General features: G+C 36.1%; 1 protein-coding gene across 2 annotated transcripts in view; it reads left to right on the plus strand.

Moving 5' to 3' along the window:
• Window positions 1–3,572: 3,572 nt before the first annotated feature.
• The window catches only part of GABRG2 (gamma-aminobutyric acid type A receptor subunit gamma2), an 80,441-nt gene continuing 62,232 nt past the window's right edge, over window positions 3,573–21,781 (plus strand). Inside the window, exon 1 of one of the 2 annotated variants that reach the window (XM_066342581.1) lies at window positions 3,573–4,111. In XM_066342581.1, the coding sequence (XP_066198678.1) occupies window positions 4,005–4,111 (107 nt within the window). In that variant the 5' untranslated portion in view covers window positions 3,573–4,004. The remainder of the gene's footprint in view (window positions 4,112–21,781) is intronic. The other variant, XM_066342582.1, reaches the window with a different exon arrangement.

The raw sequence follows: 21,781 nt of genomic DNA on the forward strand, positions 1-21,781 counted from the left end.
AAGAAGATGTGGTACATATATACTATGGAATACTACTCAGCCATAAGAAATGATGACATCGGATCATTTACAACAACATGGATGGACCTTGATAACATTATGAGTGAAATAAGTAAATCAGAAAAAACTAATAACTGTATGATTCCATACATAGGTGGGACACAAAATTGAGACTCATGGACATAGATAAGAGTGCAGTGGTTACTAGGGGGAGGGGAAGGGAAGAGTAGGAGGGGGCAGTGAGAGGAAAGGGGCATAAAGAAAACCAAATGAAGGGTGACAGAGGACAATTTGACTTTGGGTGATGGGTATACAACATAATCGAATGTCAATATAACCTGGAGATTTTTTCTGTAAATCTATGTGCTCTAGTTGACCAATGTCACCCCGTTAACATTATTGTCTAAATAAAACTTTTTTTTTTTAAAGATGGCACTTTAAAGATGTGCCTTTTGTAGATTTCTAGCCATCCCGCTCTCTGGTACTGAGCATGCTACTGGCATGTTTGACTTTTCATACTAAAGCCAGGAAAGTTTTAGGCAAACTGGGAAAAAATTGGTATTCCTTTAGGTATTGTCATGGGAAAAGCTACAAAAGATCTTAGATCTCATCCAATTACTTTCTGCATGCTTTTGGTAACTTTCTAGTATTTTAGGTATTTAACATTATGTCCATCAGTTATAACTGTTATCTTCAGAATGATTTTCCATTGATGTAGGGGGAGAGAAATGAGAGAGAGAAGCATCAACTTGTACCACTTAGTTGTTCCATGTACTTGTGCACTCATTGATTGCTTCTCATCCATGCCCTGACTGGGGATTAAACCCATGACCTCGGCACTCCAGTACAATGCTCTGTCCTTTAAGCCAACTGGCCAGGGCCCTAAACTGATCAAACTTTAGATGGCATAATTCACTTCTGGGTATAGTATTAATAATGATAATGATAATAATAATACAGTGTCAAATTAAAATTAAAAATACATATTTTTATTCAGAAAAATAACCTGCTAAACAATTCTCCAACACATTGACACTAATTGTATGAGTGGCTATAAGTGGCAGTTTTCTTCTTTCTACTTTTTCATATTTTTAAAAAAATTATATAAATAAATATATACATCTATTATTTACAATGAAAATAAATATCATATTTATCAAAGAATGGTAATTTATTTGATAAATGTAATATAAATAAAATCTAAGAATAAATATAGCTGGAAGGTGATCATAAAATAAATTACTAGATGAGGTCTCTTACAAATAACAGCGAATATATTCAATAATACAGGGTGCAGCAAGAGTAGGTTTGCTGTTGTGAGTATGTGAAACACAGAGTTCATTCTTATATTATTACCTATTAATTATCATATAATTTTTCTATACGAACAATTGTACACCTACCCTTGCCTCACCCTGTATGTGTTGGAAAATCTTAGAAAATATATGAAAATAACCTTTTTACAGAGCACAGCCACTAGATGGGAAAGACCCACAATACTAGCCAGGAAAGGCACTGTTAACATTGGACCCAGATACTATAAATAGTAACTGTCCTCTATGAATTCTCTAATATGCCGGGAGGTATTTTGTTATTAAAATTGATTATAACTCATAGCGATCATTAGGATACTGACAAGGGGCCAGTATATCAATGACTACTTTGTGAAGGTGATATAATTTATTCTCCCAACTTCCATGTGTTTGTCATTAAACTCAAGGAAAAGAAACTTCCGTTGGAAAGACTGAAAATGTTCTGGATGGTAGAAGATAGCATTGTCACATAGATTGTTCTTTTTGCATGGTATAAAAATATTTACAGCCTAATGGCCTGCACACGTACTTGGTTTGGCCTCTCCTGTGTTTTAAATATCAGGACATTGCTCATAATTTTTTATTTCCTCTGACTGGAATAGAATCACTTCCTTGATTCCAACCAGCCCGTTTCTTTAAGTTATCTCACTTACTTGGTCTTTGTAGGCATCTGAGTACATAAACCTGGACCTACAAAAATATGATCAAATATCTTCACTAAAAACAAGTGTTCACCTATAAGTGACCTGGGCATTTTGCAAAAAAAAAAAATTATAAATATAAAGAGGGCTAAAGTTTCTTGCAGTGTAGCAAGGAACAAGAGAATTACCAAAAAAGGGGTTTACCTGTGCTTTGCCTCAAATTCAATTGTAACAGAAAGAAGTCAATTGACTATGGCAGTGGATGCTGTAGCTTTAATTGGATTATTCCCTAATCCCATGAAATAACTGAAGAAGGCAGAATTCTAAAGGCTGCAGGTGTCCAGGTGTGTCTGTTAGGCCTTTTTTCTCCCTATTCTGCCTGTGCCTCCTCAGTCTCTGTCATGAGCAGAAGCCATCAGTAATTCTCTCTGCTTTCTGTGGGTATATCTTAGGGTTGGAGATGGAGTGTGGACCTGACCTGAGGTTCTATTCCTATGACTCCTTAACTCCTTATTCGTGCTGCCTCCCTGGGAAGTCTTAGCTTATATAGAAAAGGCACTGGTTTTGATATAATCCCTTGCTATGTGCCAGGAAGAGGTCCAATTGGTTCTCTTCAACTGCATCTCTACATGAACATCTCTGCTGTGGTCTCAACTCTACAGGAACCTTGAAACACTCCTCCACTTTCTTCTCCGTGATCAATGAATGGAGTTCCCTCTGTGATGTATGAACTAGTTCTCTTAAAGGGATGTCTCTCCTGGATCACTATCCATGGTAATATACAATGCAAGAAGGAAGCATGCTAACACCAGCCAACACCACTCATTCACCCCAGAAATGCTCAGGATAGTCATGAAGCAAAATAATAAATAAATTTTAAAAAAGTCAACAATGCATAACAAATAGAAATCCCTTTATACTGTTAAGTGCCCTTTTGACCCTCTCCCTTTGTCTTACTTCCCTTCAAAAAGTCCCTTCTGTTTTGTGGTTTATATGTCATACTCCGGCTAATATTCTTCAACCATCCAGTAGTTTGGGACTTCACCTGTTCACTGGGGAGGGAGGTAAGAAAAGGGTAGGAACGCATCCTAGGGAGCACAGTTTCTTCCTGTCTTTCAAATCAAGCAATGTTTTCTCCCTTCAGTCAAATTGAAAAGCCCTCCAGTCGGTTTTCAAACAGGACAATTTGCAGAGAGACAGCCTTTCCTTCCCCTGCACTCTGATCCCCTCACCCCCCTCCCCACAACGCAATCATGATTTCTGAGACTACGGATTTTAAATAAGGATTTTTGGCAGATCTGAGAAGACAGCCCTTCTGTTCACGACCCAGCTAAAGCATCCCCGGGCTCTCCTGGGGATGTAAGCCAGTCCTTGCCTGTGTGTGTGTGCAGTAAAGGGTTAAAACGTGCCAGAGAGACACCACGCATGTGTTAACTCAAGCTGCAGCAGCGTTTGGCTCTTCCACCTTGACCTCCTAGTTAATCTGCGTGACAGCTGATCACGCAGAGATTCTCGTGATTTTTCTGTTTCTTTTAAACACACACGCGCGCGCACACACACACACACACACACACACACACCCCTGCCCACTCTAAAAGAAAAAAAAATGAAAACAAAACAAATTAAAAACAAACAAAAAAAAAACAACTATAACGCTGAAGCTGGAGGAGTATGTGTGAGTGTGAGGGGTGTCAGTATGTGTACCCCTGTGCACGCCTTTCTCTCCCCCTGATTTGTCCCTGGGTGTCTCTCCCTGCACCCTCCCCCCTGTCTCAATTATATTATTCCCCCAGACTTGGAAGCAGCTCCCAGAGCTGACGCTTTGATGGTATCTGCAAGCGTGTGTGCTGATCTTATTTCTGCCTCCCCGCCCCCCCCCCCGAATTTTAATTTCCTAAACTGGTAGCGATACATCTCCCCGGTGGTGGGACCCGCTAGAGGCAGGTGGGGGGAGCCACAATCAGATCATAAGCATAATAATAATACAAAGGGGAGGGATTCTTCTGCAACCAAGAGGCAGGCGAGAAGCAGAGGAGGGAAAAAAAAAGCGATGAGTTTGCCAAATATATGGAGCACAGGAACCTCAGTGTACTGGACTCCTGAATCTTCACAGAAAATGACGGTGTGGATGCTGCTCCTGCTAATGCTCTACCCAGGGTAAGATGTGCCGTTTTCTCGGCTTCGTTTTGTTCCAGGGAGGTGGGGGAAGGGGTGGGGATGTGCCATTACACGGAGACCACCTAGATTTAAAACACTCCCCCAGAATGTGGGGCTTTGTAATTCAGGGGGTTGTCAACGTGTGGGGAAGGAAAAGCAGAGAGGGAAGAGAAAGGTCATTTTCGTTTATTTTTTAACGTATTACATTGATTTGTTTTGTTTCAGAGTGAAAAACCTAACGTCACAAAGACTTTGTGTTTGAATAGTAGCCTTTTGGGATTGTTGCAAAATGATATCTAGGCGGGCTGCACTGATACATGCCGGCATTTGAGGCCATGTTGGAGGCGTTTGGGGCGGGGGTCTGGAGGAGAAAACTGCAGATGAAGTCCCGGCGCACCCCCGGGAGATGTGTGTTTGGGGGAGGGGTTCTGCTCTTGTGCATCGAAGTATTACTTGCTCCTGCACTTCGGCACTCTTAAGATCATTCAGCCAGGTTTTCTATCCAGCCCCATTGACCCGGCAGCTGGCTCCCTGACGCGCAAACCTGGTTCAGCACCAGGGACAGCAGTCCCGCTTAGGGCCAAATGGAAAGCGGCTTGTTTAACCGGGTAGGACACCCCTAAATTTACACAGGACATCCATACAGTGCAGACAAAAGGCCAGCAGAGCCAAGGAGAACTAATGACGTCCGGGACCCCACTCTGATTATCCCTACTGCCTCCTTCAGATGGGAGGGGACGTTGGGGCATAGAGAACCCAGTTGATGAAAGCATGGAGGAATAAATGTCTGGGGAAAAAGCTGGTCTTGCTGCAGCGTTGAAAAATATGCTGAACCAGGGGAATGTGATGGCCCATTGTAAAGTATGCATTCATTTCCTAGAGACTTGCTTCACTGAATAGAAAAGGTAGGAAGAGGGGATGGAATCCAAAAACCCTCAGCAGTTGTGTGATCTGAAGTGCTTTCACCTGAATTTTTTTTGAACTTCCTTGCACCAAAAGTACCAAAGAAATATTCCTCCATTTGTCTATCCACCTAAACATCCCCCAACCTCAAAACATACCTCAGGATTTCCAGCAAGAACTGAAGGCAGGTTAGAGATTTACTATTTACATTACTTGAACTCTGCTATTCTGTCATGTTTGAAATAAAACTCTGTATTTAGGGTAAATCCACCGCCACCCCAAGAAAAGAAAAACCAGTGATAAAATCTATTCAGTATGGCCCTAAGGTTTTTGTGAAAGTTGTCACTCTTCTGGAGTAGTTATAACAATGGGAGATAAAAGATACGGGGGTTAAACAGTTAGTTTATTTTTAAATAACTAGTTAACTCTGATCATTCTTTAAGGGAGGTAATGGAAGAAGATTTCTGAAAAGGAAGAGATGTAGGCAAAACAGTGAGTGAGAGCCTCAGCTGGAGTTTCTAAGTAGAGAGAGGGTCTGCTTAATTCCTCCAGAGTTTTTCATACTTTCCTTCTTCACTATAAAAATAGAGTGCGTTTTCATTATAAATGTAAGATTAAGTCATTTTCTTAGATGAGTAGAGGCCTTTCTACAGAAAATGGCTAATGTGCAAGTCCATTTTAGTGAGGTCCTGATACAAACACTTTGGTATTCAAAATTTACAGACACTTTCTTTTCTGTCTAATGTGTGTAGTTCTTAACTTGTTTCACCTATTAGAGAGTTGATAGTTGCATATGGATAAAAAATGTAATTCTCATATTCCTACCATTTACAAAACCTGTGGATTAAAATCTAGACAAGACATAGGGAAAGAGGTATTTCCTTCCTCCTCATCTTACATCCATCTCAGTAAACACATTTGTAACTAAATCGATAAGGACATTCTTATATATTTTATCTCTAATGGTCTTCCTTTAACCAGAAAAAAAGTGTAATTTTATTCCTTTTTCATAATAGTATCATATCCAAGATATTTTATGTTTTTGCAACAGTTCCACTTTTTTCCCAGTATCCTATAAAAAGTAAAATATAGAAATACATTTTAATTTTCAATTCTTACCATAGTAGCCTAGATGAGCATTTTAAATAGCTCAAAATAATGGGAGTTATGTGTCATGTAAACTCTCCAATAGGAGGATTTCCACATTTTCTCAATAATGAGAGAAACAAGTCCTTGCAGTCTGGTGCAGAGAATGTGATCAGAGTTTCAGTTTGCTGCAATCCCATAAGAAGGCCATTTAAATGGCTGAATTGGGCTGGATGGAAATGGAAGCTTTGATCTGGAAGTGATCCCAGAGAAGGACCATAAGTTCCTGGAAAATGTGGGACCCTAGGAGACAATCTGAAAGAGGCTGTGGAGAAAAGCGTGGTAGTACAGCCACCTACCAAGTTGAAGGGAAAAAGAAACATTTAGTTGACTTTTTTAATTACATAACTCTAAAGAATATGTCCCCCCCCTCCCCTTCATTAGATTGACTAAATTCATTAGGTTGTGTTGACAAAAAAGGAAAATATGAAACAGAAAGCATTGAAGTGAGAATATTAATAGCTAATATCTCTTCTTATGTGTGAAATAGTCCATTTCTAAAACTAAAATTTATCTAAACGGTCACTTTCTTGTACACAGTGCTGTCACAAACATCTCCCAGAAAACTTGCTAAAATGGAGATTCCTGGGCCACACTCTAGAAGATTCTGAATCATTATGTCTAGGGTGGGGAGCTCCGGAATATTCGTTTTCAACAAGTCCCCTAGACCACACATTGAAGCAATGTGGTATATGCATGGCTGATTTCCAAAGTTAGTTCATCACCATATTTAGTGGTTATAATTGCTTTGGTTGTTGCCATTTTACTAATCAGCTGAGCACAATGAGTCAATTTCACCTCAGAATTTTTTTATATGTGTGTAAATTATTAAATTTAGTATACAAACCATAAAGGTGAGGAATAGCTATAAAGAATTTTAATAAACCCACCTCATATATGTGGAAAAACACTGGTTGGAAAATAAACAGAGACCTCTCTCATTTAAAGGTATGTATGCATGTGTACATAATTGCATTTTCAAACTATATATACTTTATGTATACATATTCATGCACAGAGGTTTTAAAACAATTTTCCCAATTTTATACTCTTTTGATGTAACTACATTCTATCTCAGAGTAAAAATACCTTAAAAGGAAGAAAGAAATAGGGATGCAGAAGAAAATTATCTAAGTGAATTAAAATGTTATTTTTTTCCTTAGAATAAAGTTTTATAGTATGCTTCAAGTAAAAAAGAATTCATTTTCAAGGATGGATTGAACAGAGGTTAATTTAATTAAATGTGTGATGATCTAACCCTTACTTTGAAGAGCTAGCACTTAATTTAAAAAATACTTCCAGTTAAATATTTGTAAACACATTCTGTTCTTAGGCCCTGCCTGAACAAAACGATTTCAGGTGGTGACTTTTCTTATGGGCAGATAAAGTTGTTTACCCCTTAACTACCTTTGTCAGAGTTTTTAACTTTAGCAGGTATGCCCATGCATGCAAGGGAGTATTGTGACTTCACTATAACCCTGTTTGTTTAGAATTAATCTCTACAGACAAGCTTATTCTTTCCTAATTTTCTACCTGCTTTTATTTAGAAAAAGAATTATTTCTTCAGCATATTCAATTGCTTAGTTGTAGACATAATATTGCAACTAGTCTACACTGAGGCAAACATCTACCTGAAAAAAATAAAGAAAAAAAAACCCTACTCATCAAATATTTCCCAGAATCCAGCTGCCCACCACCATCTAGACAAAACACCTAGATCATAGGCAGCAGTTTTTAAATTGGCTTTTAATTTAAATCATTAGTTACATAAATGTCTGCTTGATAGATTCAGTTTAGAAGAATTAAGATCTAATCTCCTCAAAATAATTGAATTGTAGAATATTCAATTATTGTAGTCTCTGTTCTACATATTTTAAAATGTGCTTCTTTCAAGAATTTCTGCTCAGATTGAAATAAAGTTAAGGCTAACTTTAAGAGACTTTGTCTTTGTTGTAAATATTACATTATACCTTTTTCTCTCTGTTACAATTTCCTAGCCATTCCGAAACAGACTTGCCACAGTTTAAGCACAAGAAAGTTCTCCTGGAATGACACATACTTCTAGTTGAAAGGGAGAAGAATTTGCCATCTCAAAATAAAGTCTCTTTGGCATAAGGACTATTTCAGGCTGATTATTTTTAGGAAACAGCAGACACAGGAGAAACTCTGAAAGCCAGTAGAAGCTACCCTTTTGGAAGAGATATTTGGGGAAATCTCCATTTGTAAGGGTATCTCCCTCCCACTACCTGGAAGAGAAGGATGACTAAATCTGTAGAAACTTGTCAATAGAGAAGGCATGGACTTAAATCTTAATAATAACTATACCTTCATTTTACTGTGTCCTATCGGTTTTAGCAGGAGATGGTACTTAAGGTGGTGGGTTGGGTATTACAGAGAGTTACTCAGTTTTCTTGGGTCTCGCCCAAGTAAGTGTACAGGAGGTTATACATATTATTAAGCTTCTGTTTGTTTTTCTCCTCTTACTCTGTCTTTTTTATTACAGCCAAGAACCTAAAAAGTTAGAGAGAATATTATGTTTTCTCCCCTACATGGTTCACCAAAGTACTTCTGCTTAATTCACAGATCGCAGAAGATTGGTTAAAAGCTATAATTAGCACAGTTCAGGAATAGTTTGACCACTATGGGTGTCAGCACAAGTTAAGTGCTTAAACATTCAGGATTTCAATTGGGGTGGGCATTCCAGATATGATAATTTATTCGGATAGATGCGAAGAGAAGAATTCATCCCTCTATTACTGGGTTATGAGAGATCTATGTGACATCTTCAAAGTGAGTGTAGGCAATGAAATTTTCCTGCACTGTCCTAAGTTCTTTCGGCTGGTTAAAGAGTTAAATCTATATGCGACAGATTAAGAAAAGAAAATAATCTTATTTTATTACTTATGTACACACGGCAACCTCACATACATGACAGCTTCAGAGACAAAAAGGGAAAATGTGATATATACATTGGTATTCTGACCCAAGGATGAGAGAAGGCCCCTTGGGGCTTCAGAGGGTTAAGAAAAGCAGACATTCATTAATTGATGTAGCTTTTCCTGCCACATAGATTGGTCACAATAGGTTATTTCTGATAATTTCTTATTACGGGCAAGGCCTCTAATTCAAATCATGTTAGGTAGTTGAGGATGGAGAGGGACAGAAATTTCTGTTGAGCCCATTGGTCTCCATTTCCTCCAGCTCAGAATAACCCACAAAGCACAGAAGCGCATCTTGGGGTGACATATCCTGGACCCCTACATCAGAAACTAAATAGTCACAACATATTATCAACTTCACACTTTCATATATATATCTGTGTCATGCACATACATATGCTAAAGCAAAATTTTACATGTAAATAGTAATATATAATGTATATTTTAATATATCAATTATATATTTCAAATGTATAAATATAGTTAATGAATTAATATATGTTAATTTTTGCTAAAATCTTTCAAGTAGTTGTCAACCACATTTGACAGATTAGAAAAATCAAGATTATACAGATTAAATGACCTGCTTAAAAGCAACAGAAGTATAAAACATATGCTTTATAAATAAAGCAATAAAGTAAAATAGATGAGGATAGAGATAGCTATAGATATATAATGATAAACATATACACATATATAATATAAGTGTATATGTGTGTATTCCATGCTGGGCTTCCTGTCCTGTGTCCCTCAGTGGATGCCCTCCAGGAACCAGGAAGCACCTCTCACTCCAGTCGGCATCACTGACTGGGTCCCCCAAAATAGTGATCAGCAAGGTCACTGTGAATCCCACCCCTGACCTATCAAGAGTGCTGATCCAACTGAAGTCTCTTCTTTCAGTGGCCCCCACCTCTCCCTTACCCAGTACTTCTCACCGTTGTACCCAGACCCCTTCCTTCTCCTCCACTGGGGCCTCAGAAGTCCTGCCAGAGCCAGAGCCACTCCGACTTTAGTACGCCCTTTTCTATAGATGCCTTTCGTGTGTCTAAATAAAAGATAGATTGAAGTTGTCACTCAAAAAATATTTAAATATTAGATATACACTAACGATTATGAGAATTGGTTATATTTTAGATCTGTCACTAATTTATGAAATTTTTGACCAGTTACACCCCGTCAACACTATTTTCTCACAACAGGAGTTAACTAGTCTAGATTATCTATGTTTATCAGCTATAATTTTTGTAATTATTTGATTCTATCTTTAGACAATAGAATCTAAAATAGACACCTTACTTCCAAAGAGACCAACGAACAAATTAAAATAATCTATAAAGTGGCATGTTTTGAAATCTTCAGCCTCCGTTAATCACAGTTCTTAAATTTGTCTTCTTTTTTATATTGAAAGCTCTCCACCCATTCACAAAGAACACCATTATGAATAACAAATAACATAATAGTGAGGAAAACAAGGAATTCTTCTTAAGTAAAGATCCTTTGTAATCCCTAAAACCCTGCCATGAACTCATTTAGTTGCACAACCCAAGTTCATATAGCGAGACAAATATATACTGAGTTCTGTAATTTATTTGGACATATTTAAATAAAAGGGCAAAACAAACCGAATATAACTTGTCAATATGGTTTTGGTAGAAAGAAAAGCTTAGAAATAATCTTCTATTTGGTTGTTTTATGAGTTTAAAACATGTTCAATGGTATTATTTAGTTCCTGGAGCAAATTATGCTTAGAAAATACATTTTCTTAATAGTTATATGTCTGTATATATAAAGCATAGCTTAATATGCAGTTCAATCATTATTCAGAAATTTAGCTTCTGCACGTCATTCCATTTTCAAGGAACAGAACTTGCTCTTCCATTGAGCAAATTTACAGAGTAATTTGCTGCATTTTTTTTCTGCAAAAATACATGAAAAATAAAAGACAAAATCAAGGCAACTATACTGAATATTAAAATTGATATACTATTACCACTTTAATATCTGGATATTTATATCTTCAATATGTAGATACCCAAGGTTGACATTTTTAATAACCTCAATTATATATGCCACTTCTTGAATAACTTTGGCATGTGATTACTCAATATCAAGTTTAATTTCTAGAGGAATAAGAAGATACTTTCTAGAAACTGGGGCTTTAGTTTTTTTCTTAGAATGTTTGTGTGCTTATTCTTATTCTCTTTATAGCCTTGTAAGTTAGATGAAGATATTTTATTCTTCTGTTAACTATAAAAAAATCAGATAGAAAGAGCTTAAGGGACTCATCCACTGCTCTTTGAATCTTATCTGTAAAAGAGGATTTAGCCACTCCTAGTCTCATTTTAGTCTATATGCCATATGACACAAGTATAGTCACCCCTTTCCTTTCTAAAACTAAGAAAATAATTGGATTGTTTCAAGATATAAAAGGCCCCTTCAGTTTGTTTAAGTGGGAGTGTAATTTGCTATTCATTTCCTTCTTATTCTAGAAAATAAATGTCCTTTAAAAGAAAATAAAAAGTTCTTTTATTTTACACATTAGGTTAAAAGTAAAATTTAACTTCAAATCATATTAAATCTCTAGCATTATATGGGTGCAAAATATGGTAATAATTCTATATTATTATAAAACTCATTGTATAACTCTATAAAGTGCCATGTAAATGCTAAGGAGTACTGGTATTACACTCTCCACCCATTCATAAAGAAAACCATTAAGAATACCAAATAACATAATAGTGGGGAAAACAAGGAAAGATCCTTTGTAATCATGGAAACCCTACTATAAACTCAATTTTAGTTGCACTACTCAAATTTATATAGTGAGACAAATATATACTGAGTTCTGTAATTTTTTTGGATACATTTAGATAAAATGGCCAAAATAAACTGAAAATAACTTGTCAATATAATCTTGGTAGAAAGCAATAAATGACTGACTCTTATTTATGTTGTTTTTGAAGGTGATCAGTCCTTTTTTCTGTTATTATATTAATAATATAATAACTTAATAACTTTATTGGGGTACAGGTTTAGGTGTGCAACTCAATAAAACATCATCTGCACAGTGCATCATACACCTGTCTCCCCAAGGAAAGTCTTATATGTCCACAAACCCCCATTTGCCCACCTCTACCAACCCATCACCCCCTTGCCCTCTCGCTATTACCACACTGTTGTCTGGGCTACATGTCATATACATATGTTTTTTCCTTAATCTCTTCACCTTATGTCAGTCCTTTTTTATAAATTGCTTTTGAAAACACATTTGAAATACATAATTGAGAGAAACTATTTGTAGATACAAAACATATTGATATTTAGGTAAACTGTTTTAGCTAGTTCTATGCTAGGAGCCAGATGCACAATTATGGGGCAGCAGAAGCCATGATGTCTGCCATTGTGGAGTTTCAATCTCATGAGATAGCAATGATCAAGGAGCTGTACACATAATTATTAAATTTTATCTTGGATAAATGCTACCCAAGAAAGTCACATGGTGCTATGAGAGACTAGAACAGCTGTCTAGCTTTAGTGAAAGTCAAGGACAGATAAACTGAGATCGACCATCCAGCTGAAACTGATCAACAATCATCTAATTGGTTGACTTTTATATTCCAACACTTTTCTTGGTCATAACAGTTTTTGTGGAAATTTTTTTTTTGCCCTCAATTGGAGAGGTTTTATCCTGGAATTGAATGGTATTTTTTTTTTTTGAGGGGGAAAGTGGTACAAATTAAAAGGAAAAAATGTCTTGAGTCCCTGACCTGGGAGCCTCATCCTGACATGCCAAGGTTGCAGGTTCAATCCCCAGTCAGGAAACTTCTAAGAATTAACCCATGAATGCATAAGTAAATGGAACAACAAATTGATCTATCACTTTAACATCAATCAATAAAAAAGTGTTTTTAATGTTTTGAAAATTAGTTTTCTTTAGTATTCTAAAAAATGATCTATGTAATAAACAAAAACCATATTAAATAAAATTAAATAAAGCAACATGTCCACATATGACATTATTTAAACATAGACTAAATTTACAAATCAATGGCCAGTTGACAGGTTTTTGCTCCACTTACTCCGTCCTATAGGTTTTCAAGCTACAGTCATAAAAATGGTTATTCCCACCATTACTTGCAACTGATTTGCCTTCACTGAGTTGTCAATCCAAAATAAGTAGTCAAATACAGTCAAATAGTGGGAAAGAAAACAAAACAAAACTTAACCACCTTAAATATACATACCAGTTGTGAACTTCAATTAATTTCAGAAATATTAGAGCATGAAAACTTGGATGTAACAGGATCAAGAAACAGTGTATATTTTGAAGCTTTTTGAGTTAAGTGCAAAATACCCTGTGTGTGGCCTATAACTATACATACAGAACAAAATGTTAGTGCTTCAGTGATTTTTCAATATTGACACATTATAATCTTTGGTAAGATTATATCTATAGATCATAGTAATTATATGCTAATAAATTACCAACTGCTTCTTAAAATCTATTTAACTAGTTTCTTCCAGCACCCTCCTTCATCTTATTCTAATAGAATAAGCAAGTAACTATTATATTTAGTTCCTTATAAATAATCACAATTTAAAAGCATGGTATACTATCCTCATCAACTCTCACAAATCCACAACTTTTGGATATTTAATTAAAGCATTTGAGCCAATAGAGTAAGGCTGAAGTTGGTTGAATCTATCAGGTTTTTGGTTTTGTTTTATTATATTTTATTTTATTGACTTAAAGAAATACTGCATAAATTCTAAGTAGAAATTCATGTCAGATATATGTAGTAAAATGTCTTTCCTGTCTTTGGGTAATTTACTTATTTAATTATTTACTGGCTATAAAGTAAAAATTGTCTTTTTTTTAATTTGGGTATTTTTTTTGTTTTGTTTTCTCTAAGTAATTGCTGCCTCCTCTAAAATTGCAAAGATATTTGCATCTGGTTTTAGAAACTTTACAGTTATAGCTCTATGATCCATCCAAATTATTATTTTTATTTAATACATGTTATAAGTTAATATTTATTCCCCCCATGCAATTGTTTCAGATGCATTTTTGAAATGATTTTCTTTTTTCTATCGAGAAACTTTAGTAACTTTGCCAAAATGTTATTAGCATATACATCTGGGTTTATTTCTGACATCTGTATTCCATTCCATTGATTTCCTTATTGATGATTATGTCAGCACTATATGAATTGGATCATTGTACCTTTCCAGGAAATCATAAAATCAGGTAGTAAGTGTGAAACACATTCGTATGTGTTCTTCTTTTATAAAACCAATTTGTCTATTTTAAATCTTTCGTGTCCTGATATGCTTTAGAAAATTTGCCAATTTATACCAAAACAAAACAAAAAGTTCCATTGTATCTTCATAGAAATGGTGTTGAATAGACATCAATTTAGAAAGTGTTGACATTTTTGACAATCTTAAATCCTTCAATGTATAAATACACTCTGCCTATCATTATTTTTTGGGTTTTCTTTAATTCTTCTCACTTACTGGATATTTCAATGTCAATATCTTGAATATTTTTCTTGAGTTTATTCTTAAGTATGTTGCATATTTTCATTCTATTTTAATATTTATTCTCCAAATTTTTATCATTATTATACAAAGCAATTTATTTTGTATATTAATGCATACCTGTGATATTAGTTCTAGTCATTCCTTGTAATATTTTTGTAGATACTTTATGATATTTAAATATAACATTGTCATCTGCAAATAAAGACAATTTCACTTTAGAACAACTTCTTAAAACATAAATCTGGTAATGTTATACGTATTGTTATATTACAGCTTTGCAATAACTATTCTTTCTCCCATAAGATAACATACAGTTGTCTTACCTAGAGTTGGAGGCAATATAATCATATATTTATTGTGCACAATGGAGACACTTGTAGAGTGAAAGAGGGCATAATTATGAATAATTATGTCAGAACCACAGGTGCCAACTGGAACTTGCCCAGGCAAACTGGGCATATGATCACTCAATATGGTCCTCTGTGATGTGATCCCTGATAACTTCCCTCTCCAGCACCAGTTCCTGCCCTCTCTCAGCCACAAGTTCAACTGCCACAAAGTAGTTCATGAGATTCCGAAAAACAGCAGTCTTATTTTCCTACCTCCTTCTCATGTACGCTTTTCAGGGCTTCTTATCCCTCTTCTATTTCCTTTTAAACCTTTTAGTCTTTCATACTAAATCTTCACCTGGGTTCTGTTTTAGAATCTGTGAGATATTCTTACTATAAATCTTTTCTATCTGTGGTTAAAAAGGAGAGATCATAATGAATAAGTTTAACTAAGCTAACATATTTGAAAGTATGAAAAAATAGTCATCAAAAAAAGTGACTCTGAATAGATTAAAAAATTTTTACTAGTCATATCACGTCACTTCACCCAAACTATATTATAAAATACAATAAACAGCAAATAAAATCAGCTCAGTGTCATAAGACCAAGGATATGTTGGTACTCAAACACTGCCTTAAACATCCATCACAGTGATTATAATTTGCCAGGTACCTATGTGGTCAACAGGCCATTAACAAAGTTTCCATGGTCCATGGTGGGATCTCTTTTTTGTAGACCTGATGCTATTTGCATTTTGCAGATCAATTTCTCTAATGAATGATCATTACAGTAAATTCTGCAGAGAATCGTGTGGGGAGGGAGACATTTCCTCATTTAATTTTATTCTTCTTTACTTCAGACTCTAAGTAATCCCCCAAGCAGATTCTTAATAGATGCTTAATGGATGAAATTGATCAGAAAAATGCAGATGCACGTAAAGCAGAAGATTGGAGATGGGGACGGCACCCTCTGACTTTGGTGATCTGAAGTGACCATTTTAATTCTTATTTGTTTTGTGCATCACATTTTGTTTAAGCATTATCCACTATGTTCCTGGCACTACACCCGATATTGAAGATACTGCATTGCAAAAGCCAAACATAGCCCTTGTTCCTGTGGAACTTATATTCTAGAATAAAAACATGCTTTTAAAAACACAACACTGTATCATAGCAATATATTATGTAACGTAACCATACTTCTACTTAGCAACAGCGTTCTACCTTTATATCGATTTGTTTCAGTTACTGCCTCTGATTTAAGTAAGTTGTATAACCAGATACACATTTTCCAGCCAACCATTTTTTTAAGCCCGCAAATTTACATGATTCTGTCCCTTTGCTGCTTGAAATAGGCTAACATGAGATATCGTTTGATTCTTGTTGAGCTCTAAATTGCTTTGTTAAATGTGGAATAAAAATAAACGCAAAGTGGACAAATTTCTCTCTTCATGCCTCTGGCCTCCTTGCCATAAATATTTATTGGATTCCTAGTACTTGTTTTACATTGTACTGGAGATAAAACAGGGAGAAAAAAAACAGACGTCTTCTTAATCCCCTTAGACCTTGCTGTGTGGAGACAGGCAGACAGTAAACAAAGACAGTTCTGATCATGACAAATGTTGAAGAAATAACTAAAAATGTGTGGAGACATGAAGGAAACCAAGAAAAGATGTACTTTAGATTGATGACCAGGAGAGACTCTTGGGTAATGGATAAGATGTTGAGATTACAAGGGGATGAAAGCATTCAGCCATGAGAAGACTGAGGGGAAGACCTTTCTTGTCATTGGTAAGAGTAGGTGCAAGGACCCTGAACGCATTCAGAACCTGGTTTGAGGAAGGAACTAAGAAAGGGCACCAATGGCTGGAGGACAGTGATTAAGAATGCAGAAGTCAGGAGAGAGGGTTTGGGAGGCAGACAGCCGCTTCCTATCGCACGGTCTTGCAGCCGCAGTCAAGAATTTGAATTGTATTCCACCAAGGGGTTTGGATCAGGAGAAGTACTTCTTATAAAATACCATCAGTTTTCCTCTTAAGGAAGAAGTATGTCTCTGATTTGAGAAACAAATTAGGGTTTCAATTTACCTACCAATGTTCAATTGCTTGGAAATTAATGACTGACTTTTAGCTTTCTTAGAGTTATATATAGTATTATATAGATATGGTTTTATATATAGTTATAGATAGTTTTATATAGCCACACTAGCTCTCAGTGACCTTTAAACTATCCTAAATCTAGGTCCTAAACCTTTTGTTCATGGACCATGAGAATTATGCAGAAATATTCCTACCCACCTGTGACCTTATAAATAAATAAAATATTTGCATGTTTATATATATGACCTTCTATTTGCTAGGAGAAGGTACCAAAAGTTTTAGCATTTACCCAAAATGTTTTATGTTCTAGAGATCAATATTGTTACTTCAGAAATTAAAATTTGGAAGTGAGGACAGAGATGCTCTGATAGAAATAACCGTAATATCAAGCTGGAAATGCTGGTCGACAGAGATTAGTCAGATCCTACCCCATGACAGTGTTTTTTATTATTGTCTTGTATTAATATTTAACTGTTGCATTTTTTTTTTTTTTAGCTGTTCAGGTATTTGTCTCCTCAAATAGACAAACAGACGAGAAGTGTTTTAATTTTTGTTTTGTTTTGTTTGTTTTGTTTTATAGAGACAGAGAGTCAGATAGATAGGGATAGACAGACAGGAATGAAGAGATGAGAAGCATCAATCATTAGTTTTTTGTTGTGCATTGCGACACCTTAGTTGTTCACTGATTGCGTTCTCATATGTGCCTTGACCGCGGGCCTTCAGCAGACCAAGTTAACTCCTTGCTTGAGCCAGTGACCTTGGGTCCAAGCTGGTGAGCTTTTGCTCAAACCAAATGAGCCCGTGCTCAAACTGGCGACCTTGGGGTCTCGAACCTGGGTCCTCGGCATCCCAGTTCGATGCTCTAACCACTGCACCACCACCTGGTTAGGCAAGTGTTTTGATATCAACACTGAACTTTGCACTTCTTTCCATCTGAGACTGTGCCTTGCACAAAAGTCTAAAATACATGTAATTAACTGAAAGATCAAGAAATCTAAATCTATGAGGAACTGTTTCCCAAATTGAGCCACCTTCACAGTTTTTGTCATATCTAAATGACATCTGGTTACTTTTTTCCCCCAGTTATATTAAAACTAGTATCTTTTGAATATATTTATTTAATACACTTAATAAAGGCAATAAAACCTGGAAAATCGGTTTTACTTTTCATAACAGAAGACAATTACAAAGTAAATGCCATAAAACCAGAATAATATTATTATGTCATAATTATATATTGTTTTCTACCAGAAGTGCAGAACTCAATATTGCTCTGCCTAGAAATTAGGAAAGCAAACTGCAAAATGTGCTTAAGACAAATTACAAATAAAAAGAGACTTTGTCATTATAATTGGATGTACTGAAAAAAGAAATTAAAAAGGAAAAAGTTTTCTATGAATGTGTTTTCATGTCTTTTCATACTATGCCTATGCGACACTTAAAATTGTCTTAGGAACAAAAGGTCAGGTATCCTTAGCTTCGGGGAACACTATTATGGGGCAATCTTAATAGAACATAAATATTGATTTCAATTACATGGACGGCATACTTATTTTAATATCAGCTACAATTCTCTATATGTTTATTTGAAATGAGTGACTTTTACCATGGTAATTGTCACAAACATGTAATCTTTAAAAATAACCCATACCCTCACTGATTTAATATTTTGAAAAGCATTCATTTGATATTTTATCAAGTGCCAGGCACTTGCAAAAGTTTGAAAAACAACACTGTTAAAGACTGAAACACGTCTTGCCCTTAGGAACATAACAATATTCTACTTTTAATGCTTACACCTAAACCTAATTTTTAAAAATGCTTTGTTGTTGCTATTGTGGGGGGAAAGGTGTAAAAAGTAGACGAGGCAAAAATATGGCTCAACAAATTCTCACAAATTGAAATAAATACCCACATAACCACCAAACAAGCCTGGAAATCAGTTATAGCCAAGAGCCCAGCCAACACTCTCACACCCATCTTAATTCCTTGCCTCTATTTCTTCACTCAAAGTAATCATTGTTCTGACTTTGAGCTGTATGGTTGAATTTCACTTGTTATTAAACTTTACAAAAACAGATGCCTACCCTATGTGTGTGTATGTGTAGCATCTTTTGCTCAAATTTTTAGTTTTCAGATTTATTTTGCTGCATATAGCAGTAGTTCATTAGTTTGTTTTGCCATATAATATTTCAGTGTATCTATCTTTTCTTTTGTTGATTTGGGTTCCATTCATTTCTATAACCAATAATGCAACTTTTAACATCTTTGTGCATGTCTCTGAGAAGACACCTGTACGCATTTCTTTTCGGAATATATCTAAGGATGCCCAATCTGAGTTATAGGATACTGGAGTGCTCATCATTAACAGAAAAGGCCAAAATGCTGTCTCTCCAGCAGCATATGAGTCCTAGCTATTTCACATTTTGCCACTTTTATTTAAAAAGGGTTAACCTGAAAAGACAACAGCAACAAAACTATGATAAGGGGGCTGACCTGGAGAAAATGGATGTCGGTGATAACCTTAGAAGATGACCTAACATTGATGGCATTCTCCTGTTTACAGCCCTGGACTCTAGTGAACCCTGTAGTTATCTTCTCCTCATTTTCCCTCCTCGCCTTCTTAACTATCCCAGTTTTCATTTGGTATTCGTGAAACCCACAGGCTCTTTGGGGAGCTGATTTCAGCTTTGATACTAGTGGAGGGACATAAAATTAGACTAAAATAATGACCCTAGTCCCGTTCTGTAGCCACAGATAGTGTTTTCATAGTATACAGGCTAATGATAGACAAAATGAGACTCAGGCTTTATAATTATGTGTGCTAGTGCCTCCCAATTTAGTTTGAATGTTCTGATGCTTGCAATAAAATTCATCTTAGCAAATGAAGCTCCACGCATCTATTGGATATGGGTCATTGGTGATTGCTAATAAAATAAACAGTCTGCATTTCCATATTGGAATAGTTAGTTCTGATAATGGACAAATACTAATTAACACACTTGTCAACAGCTGTTATCTGAATATCACAAAAAAATAAATTAGGTATGAATTAAAGAAGGTATTAAAAGTAGGCCAGTTCACTATCAGAATTGATCCTTAGTATCAGAATTGCTACTTTCTTGCCCTATCTCTACTGTATTTGCATGTCTACACTCGTCTCTACACACTTGTGCATAGAGCACCCTTCCCAGCAGGCTCTGCTCACTGTATACATGTCCTTACTGGGCAATATGGAATCTCAAAGTCCACAAAAGGCCCTATAGGGAAGAGCAATGGGTGCCCCCATGCTTCTGTTCACTGAACACCATCACAATGTCTCTCTAGAGCTCCCAGTCCTCCAGACAGCAGAGACAGAATCCCCTCCTCCCGTGATCAGATTTAGTCCCTTCTGACCTCTGATGATATGTGCTCACCTTACACAGCTGTTCCTCCACTTCCCATCAAAGCGCACCTTTTGCAGTGGCTGGAGGAATCTTATGAAACGACCTTGCTTACATACCTACATGCCTTGCTCCTGCAGTGTGCATTGCTTGCACGGCTTTCCACTTTCCAGAAATGGTTTAAGTGAGGCAGCTTACTACATCCATTAATTTAAATAGTGAGCTTCACTTTTCTGCCTCGGCGTGGGGAAATCAAATCATTGGCCTCTGCACTGGCAATCTTATGGAATCGGAATGTTATTAGCGCTGTGCTGAAGGTGCCATACTTTTATTGCGCTCGAGCATAAGCTAATTTATTGTCCTAAGGGACAATGAACTTGAGCGACCATTTATTTTGGTGGATTCTAGTGTTTGATGGATGTACAGTGGTGGATTTGCTGGCCCGGATTCCTGTTTCAAAGCCTGGTAGCATACTGGTTTAACATTTTGGTTTTGGCAATCTGAAGTGACTCCTGATAAATATCATTGTTTCTCTTCAAATCCATTGGTATTTGGCATCAAGAAGACAGATTATGTATGTTTCTCAGATATAGGATTCAGTGAGAGAATGTATATGAAGTCCCAAAAGTTATTCTTAGAACACAAGGAATATTTAACAGTAGGCATTGTTGATTTTATTATTTACCTTAGGAAAACTATTTAGCCAAAAAAGAAAGAAAAATAAAAAAAGAAATTCTTTCCATAAGCTCTAATTAAGCAGGCACTCATGGAATGTATAGTCTAGTACTGGAGACAGACAATAAACCAATCAAGAAATAAGGAACTGAATAGAACATACAAAGATGGCGTAGATGACAGAAGGAGATACACAGTAAAGTATGGCCTCCATGAGAAGGTGATGTTTGTGTTGAAAATTGGAAGGGAACAAAGAATAAGCCAGGGCAAGTATTATTCTGGAAGGTGTAGAGAAGGAACAATTGTCAGCAGAAAGGACAATGTATGCTCATGCTTCTGAGACTCAACAAACTCTCACGTGACAGCATGATGTAAGAAACATCACGTTCTCTTGTTGCTGATGCTTGAGGACTGTGAGACTGCCGACTGCATCTGAGAGCTGAATGGGAATTGAAGGGAGCAGGAGAATCCCTAAGAGTGCAGGAAAAGCAAGCAATAGATTGTATGTTAGATAGTGGAGATGGACAATACAGGTAAAACTGACAGAGCAGAAAGTCCAATGCACAGGAATTTTTAATAGAAAAGTTCCAAAAGGTTTCATTTTGCTAACATATGTGTCTTGGGAGACTTGTTTTGACATCTGAGATACTTG

This window comes from Saccopteryx leptura, chromosome 6 (genome assembly GCF_036850995.1).
Source record: "Saccopteryx leptura isolate mSacLep1 chromosome 6, mSacLep1_pri_phased_curated, whole genome shotgun sequence".
NCBI lineage: Eukaryota > Metazoa > Chordata > Mammalia > Chiroptera > Emballonuridae > Saccopteryx > Saccopteryx leptura.